General features: G+C 42.6%; 1 protein-coding gene across 2 annotated transcripts in view; it reads right to left on the minus strand.

Moving 5' to 3' along the window:
- The window catches only part of LOC106581657 (melanophilin), a 155,655-nt gene that overhangs the window by 59,402 nt on the left and 76,062 nt on the right, over positions 1 to 20,191 (minus strand). For both annotated transcript variants that reach the window (XM_014163857.3, XM_014163856.3), the window contains exons 5-6: positions 19,677 to 19,718; positions 12,774 to 12,829 (exon numbers count right to left, since the gene is read on the minus strand). In XM_014163857.3, coding sequence (XP_014019332.1) covers positions 12,774 to 12,829; positions 19,677 to 19,718 — 98 coding nt within the window. The remainder of the gene's footprint in view (positions 1 to 12,773; positions 12,830 to 19,676; positions 19,719 to 20,191) is intronic.

A 20,191-nucleotide genomic window follows, 5' to 3' on the forward strand; every position in this document is an offset into this window, starting at 1 on the left:
CTGCCTGTGCCATTAAACCCCTACAACTCATCCAGAACGCTGCATCCCGTCAGGTGTTCAACTTCCCAAGTTCTCGCACGTCACCCCGCTCCTCCGCACACTCCACTGGCTTCCAGTTGAAGCTCGCATCTGCTACAAGACCATGGTGCTTGCCTACGGAGCTGTGAGGGGAACGGCACCTCCGTACCTTCAGGCTCTGATCAGTCCCTACACCCAAAGAAGGGCACTGTGTTCATCCACCTCTGGCCTGCTCGCCTCCCTACCTCTGCGGAAGCACAGTTCCCGCTCAGGCCAGTCAAAACTGTTTGCTGCTCTGGCACCCCAATGGTGGAACAAGCTCCCTCACCACGCCAGGACAGCGGAGTCAATCACCACCTTCCGGAGACACCTGAAACCCCACCTCTTTAAGGAATACCTGGGATAGGATTAAGTAATCCTTCTAACCCCCCCCCCCCCTACCCTCCCACCCCAAAAAGATATAGATGTACTATTGTAAAGTGGTTGTTCCACTGGATATCATAAGGTGAATGCACCAATTTGTAAGTCGTTCTGGATAAGAGCGTGTACTAAATGACGTAAATGTAAATCTATGCATAGTCACTTTAATTAACTCTACCTATATGTACATACTACCTCAACTAACCGGTGCCCCCGCACATTGACTCTGTACCGGCACCCCCTGTATATATATTTTTTTTTTACTGCTCCTCTTTAATTACTTGTTACTTTTATCTCTTATTCTTATCCATATTTTTTGAAACTGCACTGTCGGTTAGGGGCTCATAAGTAAACATTTCACTGTAAGGTCTACACCTGTTGCATTCGGCGCATGTGACTAATAACATTTCATTTGATTTATACGGTATACCGCCCAAGCCTATTCACAACAAGCCTATTCACAACAGTTACAATAATTAACTGACAAATTTACAATAAACTAGAGCAGTCAGGCTATTGTACCTTCTTACAATACCATGTATTTACAAAGTGTGGACCTGTTTCTCACAAAAATGCCATGTTAGCCCTAGCACATAAAGTCAAGTAGTTTAGATAGGTGTGGAGATATTTTGAGCCTCCCCTAGGGTATCTGGCTGGTACAATGTGATTGTTTTATTGAATCAAGCTCAAATGTGTTCCAGACTTGATGGCGCAACTCAACATTCACAGTTAAGAATTATTGTCCACTTTGAAAGCGAAACCAGGGGAACCATGCTGACTAGACTGTATGAATAAAACAATAGATATAGAAATATGGCCAATTTAATATATACTGCTCAAAAAAATAAAGGGAACACTTAAACAACACATCCTAGATCTGAATGAAATAAATAATCTTATTAAATACTTTTTTCTTTACATAGTTGAATGTGCTGACAACAAAATCACACAAAAATAATCAATGGAAATCCAATTTATCAACCCATGGAGGTCTGGATTTGGAGTCACACTCAAAATTAAAGTGGAAAACCACACTACAGGCTGATCCAACTTTGATGTAATGTCCTTAAAACAAGTCAAAATGAGGCTCAGTAGTGTGTGTGGCCTCCACGTGCCTGTATGACCTCCCTACAACGCCTGGGCATGCTCCTGATGAGGTGGCGGATGGGCTCCTGGGGGATCTCCTCCCAGACCTGGACTAAAGCATCCGCCAACTCCTGGACAGTCTGTGGTGCAATGTGGCGTTGGTAGATGGAGCGAGACATGATGTCCCAGATGTGCTCAATTGGATTCAGGTCTGGGGAACGGGCGGGCCAGTCCATAGCATCAATGCCTTCCTCTTGCAGGAACTGCTGACACACTCCAGCCACATGAGGTCTAGCATTGTCTTGCATTAGGAGGAACCCAGGGCCAACCACACCAGCGTATGGTCTCACAAGGGGTCTAAGGATCTCATCTCGGTACCTAATGGCAGTCAGGCTACCTCTGGCGAGCACATGGAGGATGGTGCGGCCCCCCAAAGAAATGCCACCCCACACCATGACTGACCCACCGCCAAACCGGTCATGCTGGAGGATGTTGCAGGCAGCAGAAAGTTCTCCACGGCGTCTCCAGACTCTGTCACGTCTGTCACATGCTCAGTGTGAACCTGCTTTCATCTGTGAAGAGCACAGGACGCCAGTGGCGAATTTGCCAATCTTGGTGTTCTCTGGCAAATGCCAAACGTCCTGCACGGTGTTGGGCTGTAAGCACAACCCCCACCTGTGGACGTCGGGCCCTCATACCACCCTCATGGAGTCTGTTTCTGACCGTTTGAGCAGACACATGCACATTTGTGGCCTGCTGGAGGTCATTTTGCAGGGCTCTGGCAGTGCTTCTCCTGCTCCTCCTTGCACAAAGGTGGAGGTAGCGGTCCTGCTGCTGGGTTGTTGCCCTCCTACGGCCTCCTCCACGTCTCCTGATGTACTGGCCTGTCTCCTGGTAGCGCCTCCATGCCCTGGACACTACGCTGACAGACACAGCAAACCTTCTTGCCACAGCTCGCATTGATGTGCCATCCTGGATGAGCTGCACTACCTGAGCCACTTGTGTGGGTTGTAGACTTCGTCTCATGCTACCACTAGAGTGAAAGCACCGGCAGCATTCAAAAGTGACCAAAACATCAGCCAGGAAGCATAGGAACTGAGAAGTGGTCTGTGGTCCCCACCTGCAGAACCACTCCTTTATTGGGGGTGTCTTGCTAATTGCCTATAATTTCCACCTGTTGTCTGTTCCATTTGCACAACAGCATGTGAAATTTATTGTCAATCAGTGTTGCTTCCTAAGTGGACAGTTTGATTTCACAGAAGTGTGATTGACTTGGAGTTACATTGTGTTTTTTAAGTGTTCCCTTTATTTTTTTGAGCAGTGTAGTTACTGGATTAAAGTTAATGCCAAGAAAGACACTACTGTGTGTTTGGTTGTATTATCCTTGTGGGGACCAGAAGTCCTCACAAGGATAGTAAAACAAGTTAAATTCAGACAAGTGGGGACAAAAAAAGGCTATTTTAGGCATAGGGATTAGGTTTAGGCTTACAATTAGTGTTAGGGTTAGGGAAAATAGGATTTTTAAATGGGAATCAATTGTTTGGTCCCCACAAGGATAGTAAAACAAACATGTGTGTCTGTGTGTGTATTTCCGTATTCATTGTGTGGTTATATTTGTGTACCTTTTTATTTTGACAACAAATTGACAAGCAAGGGCTAAGAGAGAGTCTAAGGGAGACAGAGGACTTTGTCTTCCAGACAGTACCTGACAGGATTCTTGTTGAGACAGAGAGTGGGTGGAGTAGTTAAGGTCCAGACCGAAATCGACGGGGTGTACAGTGAGCAGTCGTTTGGTCTTTTTCATCTTTAGGAGAGTAGAGATAAAGACATCATCACACATAGAACCAGGAGAGCGGAGAGGAGACAGGGAGGACACCAAAGATGGGTAAAGGCGGTGAGAAATGGTAACTCTCCACTAATAAGAACTACTGAGACACACTCCCTCAAGAGCTCTGGAGGGGACCAGAGCTCTTAGAGTGGGGTTAGCATTGGTCCAATAAGCCTTACCATGCTGACATGTTATTTTAGGAAGATGATCCTTTTACTGAATGTGACAACAGATGTTTGTTCTTCTTTCCAATACTGTATGAGTCAATAAGGAATGCACATGTGGCTCCCTGTGTGGCTCAGTTGGTAGAACACAGCACTTGCAATGCCAAGGACATGGGTTTGATAAAAGTGTTTGCTAAATGATGGATATTATGCAGGCCATGCAAATGCATCATTCCCATGGCTTTGGGTGGACTGCCATATGTTGAATGACAATGAGGACGACGTTCCCTGAGTAAATATCACTATATGATGGAAATATCACCATAAGTTTGTTGCTGTGGTCATTTATGGGAGATGGTGTCACCTTTCCTTTTTTGGAATAACAAAGGATCACCATATGCTAAACTGAGGCTCTTGAAGGTGGGATTTGAGTTGTTTCAGAAATGAACAGTACATAAGCAGAAAAAAGCATTTCACCCAACTACACTGGTTCATGTCTCCCTGAGTCATTCAAATTACTTGTTCTGCTTACACCACTTGAGGGTGCTCTCCCTCTCTATCTTCCCAAGATAACCAAAGCAGGAAATGCTGGCAAGACCATGCTAAAGTTGTGGTCATAAACATGAAAACAGAAGTATTCACTTTCACTTCAATTGCAACAACAAAATTAGGTTTAAATCATAGGCTACATGGATATGGACTAGCAAGTGTCTTGACTGACATTTTCAACCTCTCCCTGTCCGAGTCTGTAATACCAACATGTTTTAAGCAGACCACCATAGTGCCTGTGTCCAAGAACACTAAGGTAACCTGCCTAAATGACTACCGACACGTAGCACTCAAGTCTGTCACCATGAAGTGCTTTGGAAGGCTGGTCAACCCTAGACCCACTCCAATTTGCATACCGCCCCAACAGATCCACAGATGATTAAGTCTCTATTACACTCCACACCGCCTTTTCCCACCTAGACAAAATGAACACCTATATTAGAATGTTATTCATTGACTACAGCTCAGCGTTCAACACCATAGTGGCCTCAAAGCTCATCAATAAGCTAAGGACCCTGGGACTAAACACCTCCCTCTGCAACTGGATCCTGGACTTCCTGACGGCTGCCCCCAGGTGGTAAGGGTAGGTAACAACACATCCGCCACGCTGATCCTCAACACAGGGGCCCCTCAGGGGTGCGTGCTCAGCCCCCTCCTGTACTCCTTGTTCACTCATGACTGCACGGACAGGCACGACTCCAACACCATCATTGATTTTATCCAAGATGGCGTAGCAGTCAGACGTCTTTGTCTTTGTTTTGTCCCGTGTATATCTTTTATTTCTTCGTATATATTTTTTATATTTTTAACCTCAATTTCAACATACTCTCCTGCAACCCGCCTCACCAAATGTGGTATGGATCTGCTACTTTCTATACTTTAGAACTGGAACCCCCAACAGAAGCTAGCCAGCTAACTAGCTAGTAGTCAGTTAACCACTGCTAGCGGTCATCAGCTAACCTCAGCCCGGACAACTCCTGTCAGTCTGCACAGCGCAATTCAACCCAGAGCATATCGGACTGCTTTTTCTCAACCACATCTCCACATCTCTGGATTCCTACTGCAAGCTCTGAACCTTTTCACCTGGATCATCGCAGCTAGCTTGCTGCTGTCCGAGTGGCTACTCTGTCCCAAAGCAAGTACCAGTTAGCCTGGAGCTAGCCTCGTGCTAGGCCCATCTCCCGGCTAGCTGAAGAGGTCCATCAGCCAATTTCTTGGGCTACAATACCTATTTTGCCAATTGGCCTGGACCCTTTTACTGCCTACACGGAGCCCTGCCGATCCATTATGACTGGTCTGCCGATGTAACCATCCAAGTTGCTTCAACAGACTCTTCCGTTGCGACGTCCCTAAGGCTCCTTCTGCTAGCCTGCTAGCCCCGGCCAGCTAGCTGTCTGAATCGCCGTGTCTCCAGCTCGCCTAGCTACTCACTGGACCCTATGATCAATCGGCTACGCATGTCTCTCCCTAATGTCAATATGCCGTGTCCATTGCTGTTTTGGTTAGTGATTATTGTCTTATTTCACTGTAGAGCCTCCAGCCCAGCTCAATATGCCTCAGCTAGCCCTTTTGTTCCACCTCCCACACCTGTTTGGATCTCACCTGGTTTAAATGGTGTCTTTAGAGACAAAACCTCTCTCATCGTCACTCAATGCCTAGGTTTACCTCCACTGTATTCACATCCTACCATACCCTTATTTGTACATTATGCCTTGAATCTAGTCCTCCATGCCCAGAAACCTGCTCCTTTTACTCTCTGTTCCGAACTCACTAGACCACCAATTCTTATAGCTTTTAACCGTACCCTTATCCTACTCCTCTTCTGTTCCTTTGGTGATGTAGAGGTTAATCCAGGCCCTGCAGCGCCTAGCTCCACTCCCATTCCCCAGGCACTCTCATTTGTTGACTTCTGTAATCGAAAAAGCCTTGGTTTCATGCATGTTAACATCAGAAGCCTCCTCCCTAAGTTTGTTTTACTCACTGCTTTAGCACACTCCGCCAACCCCGATGTCCTTGCCGTGTCTGAATCCTGGCTCAGGAAGGCCACCAAAAATTCTGAGATTTCCATACCCAACTACATCATTTTCCGTCAAGTTAGAACTGCCAAAGGGGGAGGAGTTGCAATCTACTGCAGAGATAGCTTGCAAAGTTCTGTCATACTTTCCAGGTCTATGCCCAAACAGTTCGAGCTTCTAATTTTAAAAACTAATCTCTCCAGAAATAAGTCTCTCACTGTTGCTGCCTGTTATAGACCCCCCTCAGCTCCCAGCAGTGCCCTGGACACCGTATGTGAATTAATTGCCCCCCATCTATCTTCAGAGTTCGTTCTGTTAGGTGACCTAAACTGGGATATGCTTAACACCCCAGCAGTCCTACAATCTAAGCTAGATGCCCTCAATCTCACACAAATTATCAAGGAAACCACCAGGTACAACCCTAAATCCGTAAACATGGGCACCCTCATAGATTTTATCCTGACCAACTTGCCCTCCAAATACACCTCTGCTGTTTTCAATCAGGATCTCAGCGATCACTGCCTCATTGCCTGCATCCGCTAATGGTCCGCGGTCAAACGACCACCTCTCATCACTGTCAAACGCTCCCTAAAACACTTCTGCGAGCAGGCCTTTCTAATCGACCTGGCCCTGGTATCTTGGAAGGATATTGACCTCATCCCGTCAGTCGAGGATGCCTGGTCGTTCTTTAAAAGTAATTTCCTCACCATCTTAAATAAGCATGCCCCTTCCAAAAAATGTAGAACTAAGAACAGATATAGCCCTTGGTTCACTCCAGACCTGACTGCCCTTGACCAGCACAAAAACATCCTGTGGCGGACTGCAATAGCATTGAATAGCCCCCACGATAGGCAACTGTTCAGGGAAGTCAGGAACCAATACACACAGTCAGTCAGGAAAGCAAAGGCTAGCTTTTTCAAACAGAAATTTGCATCCTGTAGCTCTAACTCCAAAACGTTTTGGGACTCTGTAAAGTCCATGGAGAACAAGAGCACCTCCTCCCAGCTGCCCACTGCACTGAGGCTAGGTGACACGGTCACCACCGATAAATCCATGATAATCGAACATTTCAATAAGCATTTCTATACGACTGGCCATGCTTTCCTCCTGGCTACCCCAACCCCGGCCAACAGCTCCACACCCCTGGCAGCTACTTGCCCGAGCCTCCCCATCTTCTCCTTCACCCATATCCAGATCGCAGATGTTCTGAAAGAGCTGCAAAACCTGGACCCGTACAAATCATCTGGGCTAGACAATCTGGACCCTCTCTTTCTAAAATTATCCGCTGCCATTGTTGCAACCCCTATTATCAGTCTATTCAACCTCTTTCATTTCGTCCGAGATACCTAAAGATTGGAAAGCTGCCGCGGTCATCCCCCTCTTTAAAGGGGGTGACACTCTAGACCCAAACCGTTACAGACCTATATCCATCCTGCCCTGCCTTTCTAAAGTCTTTGAAAGCGAAGTTAATAAACAGATCACTGACCATTTCAAATCCCACCGTACCTTCTCAGCTGTGCAATCTGGTTTCCGAGCTGGTCACGGGTGCACCTCAGCCACGCTCAAGGTACTAAAAGATATCATAACCGCCATCGATAAAATACAGTACTGTGCAGCCGTCTTCATCGACCTGGCCAAGGCTTTCAACTCTGCCAATCACCACATTCTTATTGGCAGACTCAATAGCCTTGGTTTCTCAAATGACGACGCAGATGACACCATTCTGTCTACATCTGGCCCTTCTTTGGACACTGTGTTAACTAACCTCCAAACGAGCTTCAATGCCATACAACACTCCTTCCGTGGCCTCCAACTGCTCTTAAACGCTAGCAAAACCAAATGCATGCTTTTCAACCGTTTGCTGCCCGCACCCGGCAGCCCGACTAGCATCACTACTCTGGACGGTTCTGACCTAGAATACATGGACAACTACAAATACCTAGGTGTCTGGCTAGACTGTAAACTCTCCTTCCAGACTCATATGAAACATCTCCAATCCAAAATCAAATCTAGAATCGGCTTTCTATTTCGGAACAAAGCCTCCTTCACTCACGCCGCCAAACTTACCCTAGTAAAACTGACTATCCTGCCGATCCTCGACTTCGGCGATGTCATCTACAAAATAGCTTCCAATACTCTACTCAGCAAATTGGATGCAGTCTATCACAGTGCCATCCGTTTTGTTACCAAATCACCTTATACCACCCACCACTGCGACCTGTATGCTCTAGTCAGCTGGACCTTGCTACATATTCGTCGCCAGACCCACTGGCTCCAGGTCATCTACAAGTCTCTGCTAGGTAGGTAAAGCTCCGCCTTATCTCAGCGGACTGGTCACCATAGCAGCACCCACCCGTAGCACACGCTCCAGCAGGTATATTTCACTGGTCACCCCCAAAGCCAATTCTTCCTTTGGCCGCATTTCCTGACAATTCTCTGCTGAGAATGACTGGAACGAATAGCAAAAATCACTGAAGCTGGAGACTTATATCTCCCTCACTAACTTTAAGCATCAGCTGTCAGAGCAGCATACAGATCATTGCACCTGTACACAGCCTACCTGTAAATAGCCCATCCAACTACCTCATGCCAATATTGTTATTTATTTATTTTTGCTCCTTTGCACCCTAGTATCTCTACCTGCACATTCATCTTCTGCACATCTATCACTCCAGTGTTTAATTGCTAAATTGTAATTACTTCGCCACTACGGCCTATTTATTGACTTTTCTATTGTGTTATTGACTGTACGTTTGTTTATTCCATGTGTAACTCTGTGTTGTTGTTTGTGTCGCACTGCTTCGCTTTATCTTGGCCAGGTCACCGTTGTAAATGAGAACTTGTTCTTAACTGGCCTACCTGGTTAAATAAAGGTAAAATATTTTTTTTTATAAAAATGTAATTTGCCGATGACACAACAGTGGTAGGCCTGATCACCAACAACAACGAAACAGCCTAGAGGGAGGAGGTCAGAGACCTGGCCTTATCCTAGATAAGCACTCCTACTCAACACTGTAAATACAAGCCAAGGATTATTGTGTCAGCAGACAACAATGAGAGAAAGTGCTTCGTTTTGGTTATTCATTGTGATTTGGAACTAAACAACCAATCTAGACTGTACAACAGTCATAACAAAAACCAGCAGGAGACACTTCAGGGTCTCTCTCACACTTGACGTTTCTTGGGCTTGCATCCCAAAAGGCACCCTATTACCTATGTAGTGCACTACTATTGACCGGGGCCCACAGGGCTTTGGTTAAAAGAAGGGCACTATATAGGGAACAGAGTGCAATTTGGGACACACCCTGGGACTCTAATGTGTGTCATGACCTATGACAGCCTGGTATTTATTTACCAATGATGCATCGGGCCAGTGCTGGTTTTGCAATGCCTTAACCCTGACCAGCTGCTCGTCAGGGTTAAGGGTCTGCACAAATGACCAGATTTATAAATCATCTCAACTGTCAAACAACAGGGCAGATCTGTATGAAGGGGCCTCCCGAGTGGCACAGTGGTCTAAGGTAGTGCATCGCGTTGCTAGTTGTGCCACTAGAGATTCTGGGTTCAAGTCCAGGCTCTGTCGCAGCCGGCCGCGACCAGGAGACCCATGGGGCGGCGCATAATTGGCCCAGCGCCATCCGGGTTTGGGGAGGGTTTGGCCAGCAACGATGTTCTTGTCCCATCGCGCACTAGCCACTCCTGTGGTAGGCCGGGCCCAGTGCACGCTGACACGGTTGCCAAGTGCACGGTGTTTCCTCTGACACATTGTTGCAGCTGGCTTCCGGGTTAAGTGGGCATTGTGTCAAGAAGCAGTGCGGCTTGGTTGTGTTTCGGAGGACGCACGGCTCTCGACCTTCACCTCTCCCGAGTCCGTACGGGAGTTGCAGCAATGAGACAAGACTGTAACTACCAATTGGATACCACGAAATTGGGGAGAAAAAGTGGGTAAAAAAATAAAAACATTTAATAAAATAATAAAAACAAATAAAAGATTAGGGAATCTATGGTTTAGATCGCCTAGCTAGGTGCTACATAATATATATGGTATTTATTCCATTTAGCAGATGCTTTTGTCCTAAGTGACTTACAGTCATGCATGTATACATTTTACATATGGGTTGTCATGGGAATCGAACACACAATCCTAGCGGTGCAAGTGACATGATCTACCAACTGAGCCATACAGGACCACATAGCATTCACGTAGGACCAATTAAATGACTTTTGGTTGATGTATAATTTCAGCCTTTTCCTAAACTATGGGCCTACATACATTTTTAGAAAGGTGCTGTACAAACATGTCCACTTTTTGAAGTCTGAATTCACCTTTACTTGCACACAGGGATGTCTCAACCATAAACATGAACGTAGGTGTCTGAAACACTCAAGAAGACCTGTACAAGCAACTTAACCCTCATACTACCAACATATTATACATACATGGATTACCAACTGGGATCATTTTGACCCCAAGAAGAAACTATTTGAAAAAGCAACAATCATAGCCAAAAATCAACTTCATTCTTATAAAAACATAATTAGAAATAATTTTATCTGAAATAAAGAATAACCAAAACAGACTTATTTCAGCTAAATTACAGGTCATTTGTATATTCTGTCAAATGAAAATACACATTTTCCCCTTAAATAATGTACAGCTTTTTGTAACACTATCACGTCTCCCGCCGAAGTCGGTCCCTCTCCTTGTTCGGGCGGCGTTCGGCGTCACCGGTCTTCTAGCCATCGCCGCTCCACCTTTCATTTTCCATTTGTTTTGTCTTGTTTTCCCGCACACCTGGTTTACATCCCCTCATTACTCTACGTGTATATTATCCTCTGTTTCCCCCATGTCTGTGTGTGGTATTGTTTGTTCGTTACGTGTGTGACGCTACAGGCTGGTTTTGCGCCAGGTATTGTTGTAACCCGTGGTTGTGTTATTTGTACCTATTTGTATAATTTGTGCGCTATCGCTTTTTTCCTTGGGCCGAAGTGTTGTGACGCAGTTGCGTCCGGCTGTTTTCCTCTGCCTGAATAAAGTGTGCCTGTTCACTCATCTCTGTTCTCCTGCACCTGACTTCCTTCGACCAGTTGCGCACACTCTGACAAACACTTTATTTGGACATTTCAACTAACTATCTACTAACCCTAACCCTAGCCTAACCTTAAGCCTTACCCTAACCGTAACCTTAGGAAGCAGTTGCTTATCAACAGATAGTATGACCATCTGAACAGCATCTACTGATGGACTATCCAAATAAAGTCTGACCCATCTTTTTCCCATATTATAAATCAACATAGTTACTAAAAAGATAATTTGATTGTATTATCATTTATACTTTAGAATTGTGCCATATTTTGGGGCGGTACACCAACATTTCTAATATACTTAATTTTATTGACAAAAAGTGATCCATCCATTGATCCTGAGAGGAAATTACAAAGAATATGCCTTTTTTTTTATTTATTTACTTACCCCACAGCCAGGATTAGCATTGCTGTCATTGAAACAATGGGAGTGGTTGAGCCTATGGCAGGATGATTCAAAAAGCATGCTCAAACTAAATGTTATAGCAACCCAAATATCATAACAAGTTGCACATATAGAATATTGGAAGATATTGAGGGGATTCTGGAATTTATGTAACATTTACCGTAGAAAAACTATTTTTCTGAGAATACACACCAATACAGCACTATGTGTACATTTAGAGGGTAGCTGGTAATTATGTCCCCAGATAAACTTAGATTCAAATAAAGGTCCTATTTACCAAATAACTATAGGCTGATTTAGGTGTTTTTGGCTGGGGTCAAAATGACCCCAAAGGACTTTTCTTTCTAATCCATTTGAATACGGAAACACTAAACAATGATTTAGTTTCGTTAAGAACAAGTTGATAGACAAAGTCATGAAATATTGAAAGAATTGATAAACCATCTTTTGGGCTATGATCAAAAATATGCCTCTGGGGTCAAAAACCCCAGTCTGTAATACGAGGGTTAAAACAAACATATAAAACTTAAAAGACATAATGTTGGTACTGTAGTCTGCATATAACAAGAGAAACTTGGTTTTCATTTGTGTATACATGTTACTATGTGTCAAGGTCTCAATGCTTCAGCATGGATTACCATTGACAAGACCCAGCAACATTTAGAAATATATACTGCTGTATGCACACTAATGAGTCACTGTTAATTTTACGTTTTGTGTTTGTTTTATGGATATGAAACGTACAGTATAAGACAAATAAACGTTTCCCATAATCGTTCATAGGGTAAGGTTGCACATGTGTGTTCTAGCCCAGCACAAGTACAAACGACTAAACTATTCCACAATTCCTCAAGACCCTTTGTTAGTTGAATCGCATGTGTTTGTGCAGGGCTGGAATAAAAATGTGCAACACTCGGGCACACCCAAGGACCCAAACTAAGAAACACTGCCATAGAAGGATGTCCTCTACCCCCCAACATAAACAGTCAAGGATACAATTGACTGATTAACACTATAGGGCCAACCCGAACCATACTGTGCTGGCTCTGATATTTTCTCTTTACATTGTCCTTTTGCGTACAGTTCCAGCAACTTTGGTGTATGTGAACCCAGGCCAGGCCAGTATAGTTTGGCTTGGCTCGGTACTGTGAAAAAAGGTAATACTGTAATTCAGGAAGTCAGGAATAGAGAGTGGGCAATACCATTCTGTAGTGTCGTCCATCTGCCACGGTGTCCATGTTGTTCTCATCATAGAGATCTGATGAGGAGGGAGAAGTGTCTTGTGTGAGTTACATTTTTATTTAATTCAATTCCATAAGACTTCAATTATCTCTCAAAAAGCAACTGTGCTGGGCAAAACAGTGCAAGTTTAAATACATTAGGTACATGCATACACACATTACATTATAAAGTGCCTTCAGAAAGTATTCACTTTTCCACAATTTGTTGTGTTACAGCCTGAATTTAACATTTATTACATTTAGATTTGGTGTCACTGGCCTACACACAATACCCCATAATGTCAAAGTGGAATTATGTTTTTTGAGCCAATAAGTATTCAATCCCTTTGTTATTGCAAGCATGAATTAGTTCAAGAATAAAAATGTGCTAAACAAGTCACATAATAAGTGGCATGGACTCACTCCGTGTGCATTAATAGTGTTTAACATGATTTTTAAATGACTACCCCATCTCTATACCCCACACATACAATTATCTATAAGGTCCCTCAACTGAGCAGGTAATTTCAAACACAGATTCAACCACAAAGACCAGGGATGTTTTCCAATGTCTCGCAAAGAAGGGCACCCATTGGTAAAAAAAAGCAGACATTGAATATCCATTTGAGCATGGTGAAGTTATTAATTACACTTTGGATGATGTATTAATACACCCAGTCACTACAAAGATACAGGCATCCTTCCTGGAGAGGATTGAAATCGCAAAAAAAATATATTTAATCAATTTTGAATTGAGGATCTATCAACAAAATGTGGAATAAGTCAAGGGTATGAATACTTTCTGAAGGCACTGTATGTTAGGGCTGGGCGATATGACGATATATATCGTGTGACGATAGAAAAATGTCAATCGTTTTAGATTTTGCTCTATCGTTTATTTCGTTGTGTCGCAAATCACACTCTTTACGGCAATATTTTTCGTCAATTGGACGACGCTTTGCTTTCTTCCACACCTCCCGTGTAGAAGGAAATTTGCAACACAAACAAACATTGACGAGAGTGAACGTGACACAGAGCACGGAGACCGTACCTAAAAGAGGGGCTACTTTGGTCGCAAAGACGTGGTTTAGGTATAAAAAGTCTGACACTGACCAGAAACCGTCCTCTGCAAAATATGCCGCAGGCCGGTCCCGACAACAGGCTCAAACACCACTAACCTCTTTTACCACCTACGCAAGAATCATGTGAAACAGTACAGTCGAGTGCTCAAAACAAACCCCCAACTCAGACATTGCAAGAGGCTTTTGCCCGCAGCACACCATATGGCAAAGAATCACGAAGATGGAAGGAGAGAACAGCTGCCGTTACAACTTACATCTGCAAAGACATGGCCCCAATTTACACAGTCGAGAAACGGGGGTTTAACCTCTTGGCGTTCCCCTAGGGTAGGGGGTGCTAAAGCGATTTTTGAAAATAATTCGTGCCCATTTTAAACGGCCTCCTACTCAAACTCAGAAGCTAGGATATGCATATAATTAATACTTGTGGATAGAAAACACCCTAAAGTTTCTAAAACTGTTTGAATGGTGTCTGTGAGTATAACAGAACTCATATGGCAGTCAAAACCCCGAGACAGATGGAAACAGGAAGTGGAATTCTGAATTGCGAACTCAACTTCATCACGTTGCCTATTAATCACACCGTGAGCTATGGTTCATTGAGCACTTCCTATTGCTTCCACTAGATGTCCCCAGTCTTCACAAATTGGTTTGAGCCTTCTACTGTTAAAATTGAATGAATGAGACGCTGTGGAACGTGGTCACATGGAGAGGGCCATCACCATTATGACGCCGGCGCCCCTGGTTACCCTCCCCTTTCGAAATGTTTTGAAACACAATGCAATCGTCCCCCTCGAATCTTATTGGCTCTCTTGTTGAAAAACGCCCTGAAGATTTATGTTGTACAACGTTTGACATGTTTGAACGAACCTTAAATGGGGAAAAAATGCATTTTCTCGAAATGGCTGTCCCGCGCCCGACGGAGGATTTGGATCAGCCTTCAGACGCGCTAACAAGAACAAGCTCTTGGAACATAAAGGAGTCATTTTTTCAAACGAAAATACATTTGTTGTGGACCTGGGATTCCTGGAATTGCTTTCTGATGAAGACAACCAAAGGTAAGGGATTATTGACAATAGTATACAAGACTAGATGTGATATGTGATTGTTCCAAGATGGCTAGCCTATTGCTATTGCTAGCCTATTGTTCTGAGTATCGCATCCCCTTTTATCGCAAAGTGTGATTACCCAGTAAAGTTATTTTTAAATCTGGCATTACAGGTGCTTTCAAGAGATATTCATCTATAAATCTTAGAATGACAATATTACATTTAAAAAATGTTTTCGAATAGTAATTTAGTAAATTGTAGCTCTGTTTCATCGGATGCATTTGAGGGAAAATAGTTAGTCAACGTTACGCACCGACGTAAAATGCTGTTTTTATATATAAATATGAACTTTATCGAACAAAAGAATGCATGTATTGTGTAACATGATGTCCTAGGTGTGTCATCTGATGAAGATTGTCAAAGGTTAGTGCTGCATTTAGCTGTTTTTTGGTTATTTGTGATGCATGTGGTTGGTCGGAAAATGGCTATGTGGCTACTTTTACGATATACTCCTCTAACATAATCTAATGTTTTGCTTTTGCTGTAAAGCCTTTTTGAAATCGGACAACGTGGTTCGATTCAGGAGAGGTGTATCTATAAAACGATATAATTAGATTATTTTTTTTAAATTATTAAATTTTGTTATGCTAATGGCGATATGATTTTTCGCTGGATGTAGGCCGCACAGGGGTTAATGAGTTGGTGGTTAACACGGTACCAAATGCAAATTGATATGTGACACGTATTCATGCCAAAATAACATGCAAAACAGGCAAGCCCCCCCCCAAAAAAATATTTTAGGCCTATATTTAAGTGTTTTCAATTTACCTTTTTAGATTTTATACATTCATATTTTATATTTTTGTTACATGCTTAATTGAAAATGTGCACAAAGGTTTTAAATTAAAGGAGAAATAATCAAATATGACTAAGTACCTTTTATTTGTTGAGTATAATTCAAAATGTATTAAGAAATAGGCCTTCAATGTGACCAATAAACAATTTATTCATTGAATTTACAGAAAATGTGCTATATCGTGATACGTATCATTATCGGGATATGAAATGACCTATATCGGGATATGAGATTTTGGCAATATCGTCTAGCCCTACTGTACGTCAAAAAACATGATCATATTAGCAAAGACTGATTTAGCATTAGCGCAAAGGTGATTTTCTTTTCTATGTTGTAGCTGTATAGTGTTTGTTTCTTTTTATAGCTCTCTAAATAGATAAGGTAATGGAAATGCAGGAGCTAAGTGACCTTTTTAAGAAACACACGTCAGAGAGCAAATCATATAGTGCTTCTGTCTGCCAGCACGAAAGCAGCACAAGTAGGTAAAGTGCGAGCACACAAAGTGTTTCTCAGTCTCTTTTTATGAGTGACTTGCTTTGCTCAGTAACATTTTGTTCTACTGGTTCCTGCGCTTATTGAATCAGAGGACACAAGGAGACAGGGAAAGAGAGACAGAGAGAGAGAGGGGGAAAAAAGATATGCTAAGTGGGAGAAGATTTAAGGATGAGCAGCTGCTCTGCTCAGCAAAAAAATAAACAACTAAAAACTGAAACAAGATTGCAAAAGTTAAGATCGTGCAAATTAACTAATGGCCGTGCAGCAAATAAATGGCACAGTAGATGCTTAAAGCACGCACATGCTCACATATGCTCTCACACGCATACACGTGCACACACAAACAAAATACACAAAATTACCCTCTAATAAATTCCACAAGACTCTAATTGACCTAAAACGTCTAATACCCCTGTTGACATACCAATATGCGGTGGTGTAAAGTACTTAAGTAAAAATATTTGAAACTACTAGTTCTTTGGGGTATCTGTACTTTACTATTTACAGTTGAAGTTGGAAGTTTACATACACTTAGGTTGGAGTCATGCAAACTAGTTTTTCAACCACTCCATAAATTTCTTGTTAACAAACTATAGTTTTGGCAAGTCGGTTAGGACATCTACTTTGCACATGACCAGTAATTTTTCCAACAATTGTTTACAGACAGATTATTTCACTTATAATTCACTGCATCACAATTCCAGTGGGTCAGAAGTTTACATACACTAAGTTGACTGCGCCTTTAAACAGCTTGGAAAATTCCATAATATGATGTCATGGCTTTAGAAGCTTCTGATAGGCTAATTGACATCGTTGGAGTCAATTGGAGGTGTGCCTGTGGCTGTATTTCAAGGTCTACCTTCAAACTCAGTGACTCTTTGGTTGGCATCATGGGAGAATAATAAAAAAAAAATCAGCCAAGACCTACAATAATTTTTTTTAGACCTCCACAAGTCTGGTTCATCCTTGGGAGCAATTTCCAAACGCCTGAAGGTACCACGTTCATCTGTACAAACAATAGTACGCAAGTATAAACACCATGGGACCACGCAGCCGTCATATCGCTCAGGAAGGAGACGTGGTCTGTCTACTAGAGATGAATGTACTTTGGTGCGAAAAGTGCAAATCAATCCCAGAACAACAGCAAAGGACCTTGTGAAGATGCTGGAGGAAACAGGTCCAAAAGTATCTATGTCCACAGTAGAACGAGTCCTATATAGACATAACCTGAAAGGCCGCTCAGCAAGGAAGAAGCCACTGCTCCAAAACCGCCATAAAAAAGCCAGAATACAGTTTGCAACTGCACATGGGGACAAAGATCGTACTTTTTGGAGAAATGTCCTCTGGTCTGATGAAACAAAAATAGAACTGTTTGGTCATAATGACCATCATTATGTTCGGAGGAAAAAGGGGGAGGCTTGCAAGCCAAACTGTGAAGCACGGGGGTGGCAGCATTGTGTTGTGCTTTGCTGCAGGAGGGACTGGTTCACTTCACAAAATAGATGGCATCATGAGGAAGTCAAATTATGTGGATATATTGAAGCAACATCTCTAGACACCAGCCAGGAAGTTAAAGCTTGGTCGCAAGTGGGTCTTCCAAATGGACAATTACTTCAAGCATACTTCCAAAGTTGTAGCAAAATGGCTTAAGGACAACAAAGTCAAGGCATTGGAGTGGCCATCTCAATCCTATAGAACATTTGTGGGCAGAACTGAAAAGGCGTGTGCGAGCAAGGAGGCCTACAAACCTGACCCAGTTACACCAGCTCTGTCAGGAGGAATGGGCCAAACTTCACCCAACTTATTGTGGGAAGCTTGTGGAAGGTTACCCAAAACATTTGACCCAAGTTAAACAATTTAAAGGCAATGCTACCAAATACTAATTGAGTGCATGTAAACTTCTGACCCACTGGGAATGTGATGAAATAAATAAAAGCTGAAATAAATCATTCTCTCTACTATTATTCTGACATTTCACATTCTTAAAAAAAGTGGTGATCCTAACTCACCTAAAACAAGGAATTTTTACTTGGATTAAATGTCAGGAATTGTGATACTGAGTTTAAATGAATTTGTAACGTGGGTCGTATAAAGGGGACCAAGGCGCAGCGTGTATAGTGCTCATATTTACTTTTAATGAATATACTTTAACAAAACGACTGAAACCAGTTCCGTCAGGTGACATACACTAAATAGAAAACAACCACCCACAAAACCCAGGAAGAAAAACGCCTTCTTAAATATGATCTCTAATCAGAGGCAACGAGGATCAGCTGCCTCCAATTAGAGATCAACCCAAACAATCCCAACATAGAAATGAAAAACTAGAACTTAAACATAGAAATAGAAAACATAGAACAACCCAAAACACCCCCTGTCACGCCCTGACCTACTCTACTATAGAAAATGACATCTTACTAGGATCAGGACGTGACAGTATTTGGCTAAGGTATATGTAAACTTCTGACTTCAACTGTATATTCTTGTCAATGTTTACTTTTACTTCACTTCATTCCTAAAGAAAATAATTTACTTTTTACTACATACAGTTTCCCTAACACCCAAAAGTACTCGTTACATTTTGACAGGAAAATGATCCAATTCACACACTTATCAAGATAACATCCCTGGTCATCCCTACTGCCTCTGATCTGCTGGACTCACTAAACACAAATGCTCCGTTTCTAAATGATGTCTTAGTTTTGGAGCGTGCCCCGTGCTATCTGTCAATAAAAAATACTTTTACGTTTGATAATTAAGTACATTTTAGCAGTTCCATTTACTTTTCATACTTAAGTACATTTAAAACCAAATACTTTTAGACTTATACTCAAGTAGTATTTTACTGGGTGACTTTCACTTTTTCTTGAGTGATTTTCTATTAAGGTATCTTTACTTTTACTCAAGTATGACAATTGAGTACTTTTTCCACCACTGCCAATGTGTCGGGGTGTGACAGGCTAACTATGTGCCAGCAAACCCAAAGGGCGCTTGGTATGTGCCCATGCTAGTGCCCACGGCTCTGCCTAGAGCTACAAAGCGGGTCTTTTTCAATCAAATAAATGTAAATGAAGTTGTATTTAATATTTTACCTTAATCAGATTTCCTAAGCCATAACTAAATCGTGCTCTAGCTAGCTGGTTAATATCTATGTCTTTGACTGCCCTCATCTAAAATATTAAAATACATCCACTTTAAACATTACCAAATACGTTTTAGGGTAAAATATGTTTGTGCTTCCCAAGAAATTAGATTCCAAAGTCTGAAAAGCCCATTCTTTACTGTATGTGGATGGAGTGAGTGAGTGATCAGTGAGACAAGCCATTCTTGGTAGAGTGTCTATGGAATGACACTGGACAAAGCCATTATGCTTGAGAATTGTGCAGAGACACAGAGCTGTACTTACTGTGGCTTTCGGGCATGCTGTGTGTGTCATCTTCACGAGGCTCTGGGAGAGAGAGACAGAGGGAGAAAGACTAACTATCTGAGGTAAAATCAAAAAATTCAAAAGAAAGGCCCCTAACATCATCAGTAATGATGGTCCCTTTGTAAATAAATGCACAATCAGAGATAATCTTGATGACATAACATAAAATGTAAAGATACACTGTTGCTATTGCTGCTAATTTCAATGTATGCTCATATGTGAAGAATGAGACTTGTACTGTGCATGTGTAAAGAAACCTTATGTAGTTTTGCTCCTCAACAGAAAGTCTCAACATAAGTTGTCGTCATAGTCTCTCTGTACACCAGAAGACAGTGGTGTGGGGATGACACCCTCTGAGCTTTGGGGGCCTCATGGACCACTGTCAGAAAGGATTATGTGTTTGTGCACATGCACACTGTTCTGGCGTATGCAGCATGTGTGCGTGTGAAGCAATATGTTCACATTGGTATGTGCTTGCGTGTGGACTCTGTACA

Source organism: Salmo salar, chromosome 21 (assembly GCF_965601325.2).
Source record: "Salmo salar chromosome 21, fSalSal1, whole genome shotgun sequence".
Taxonomy (NCBI): Eukaryota; Metazoa; Chordata; class Actinopteri; order Salmoniformes; family Salmonidae; genus Salmo; species Salmo salar.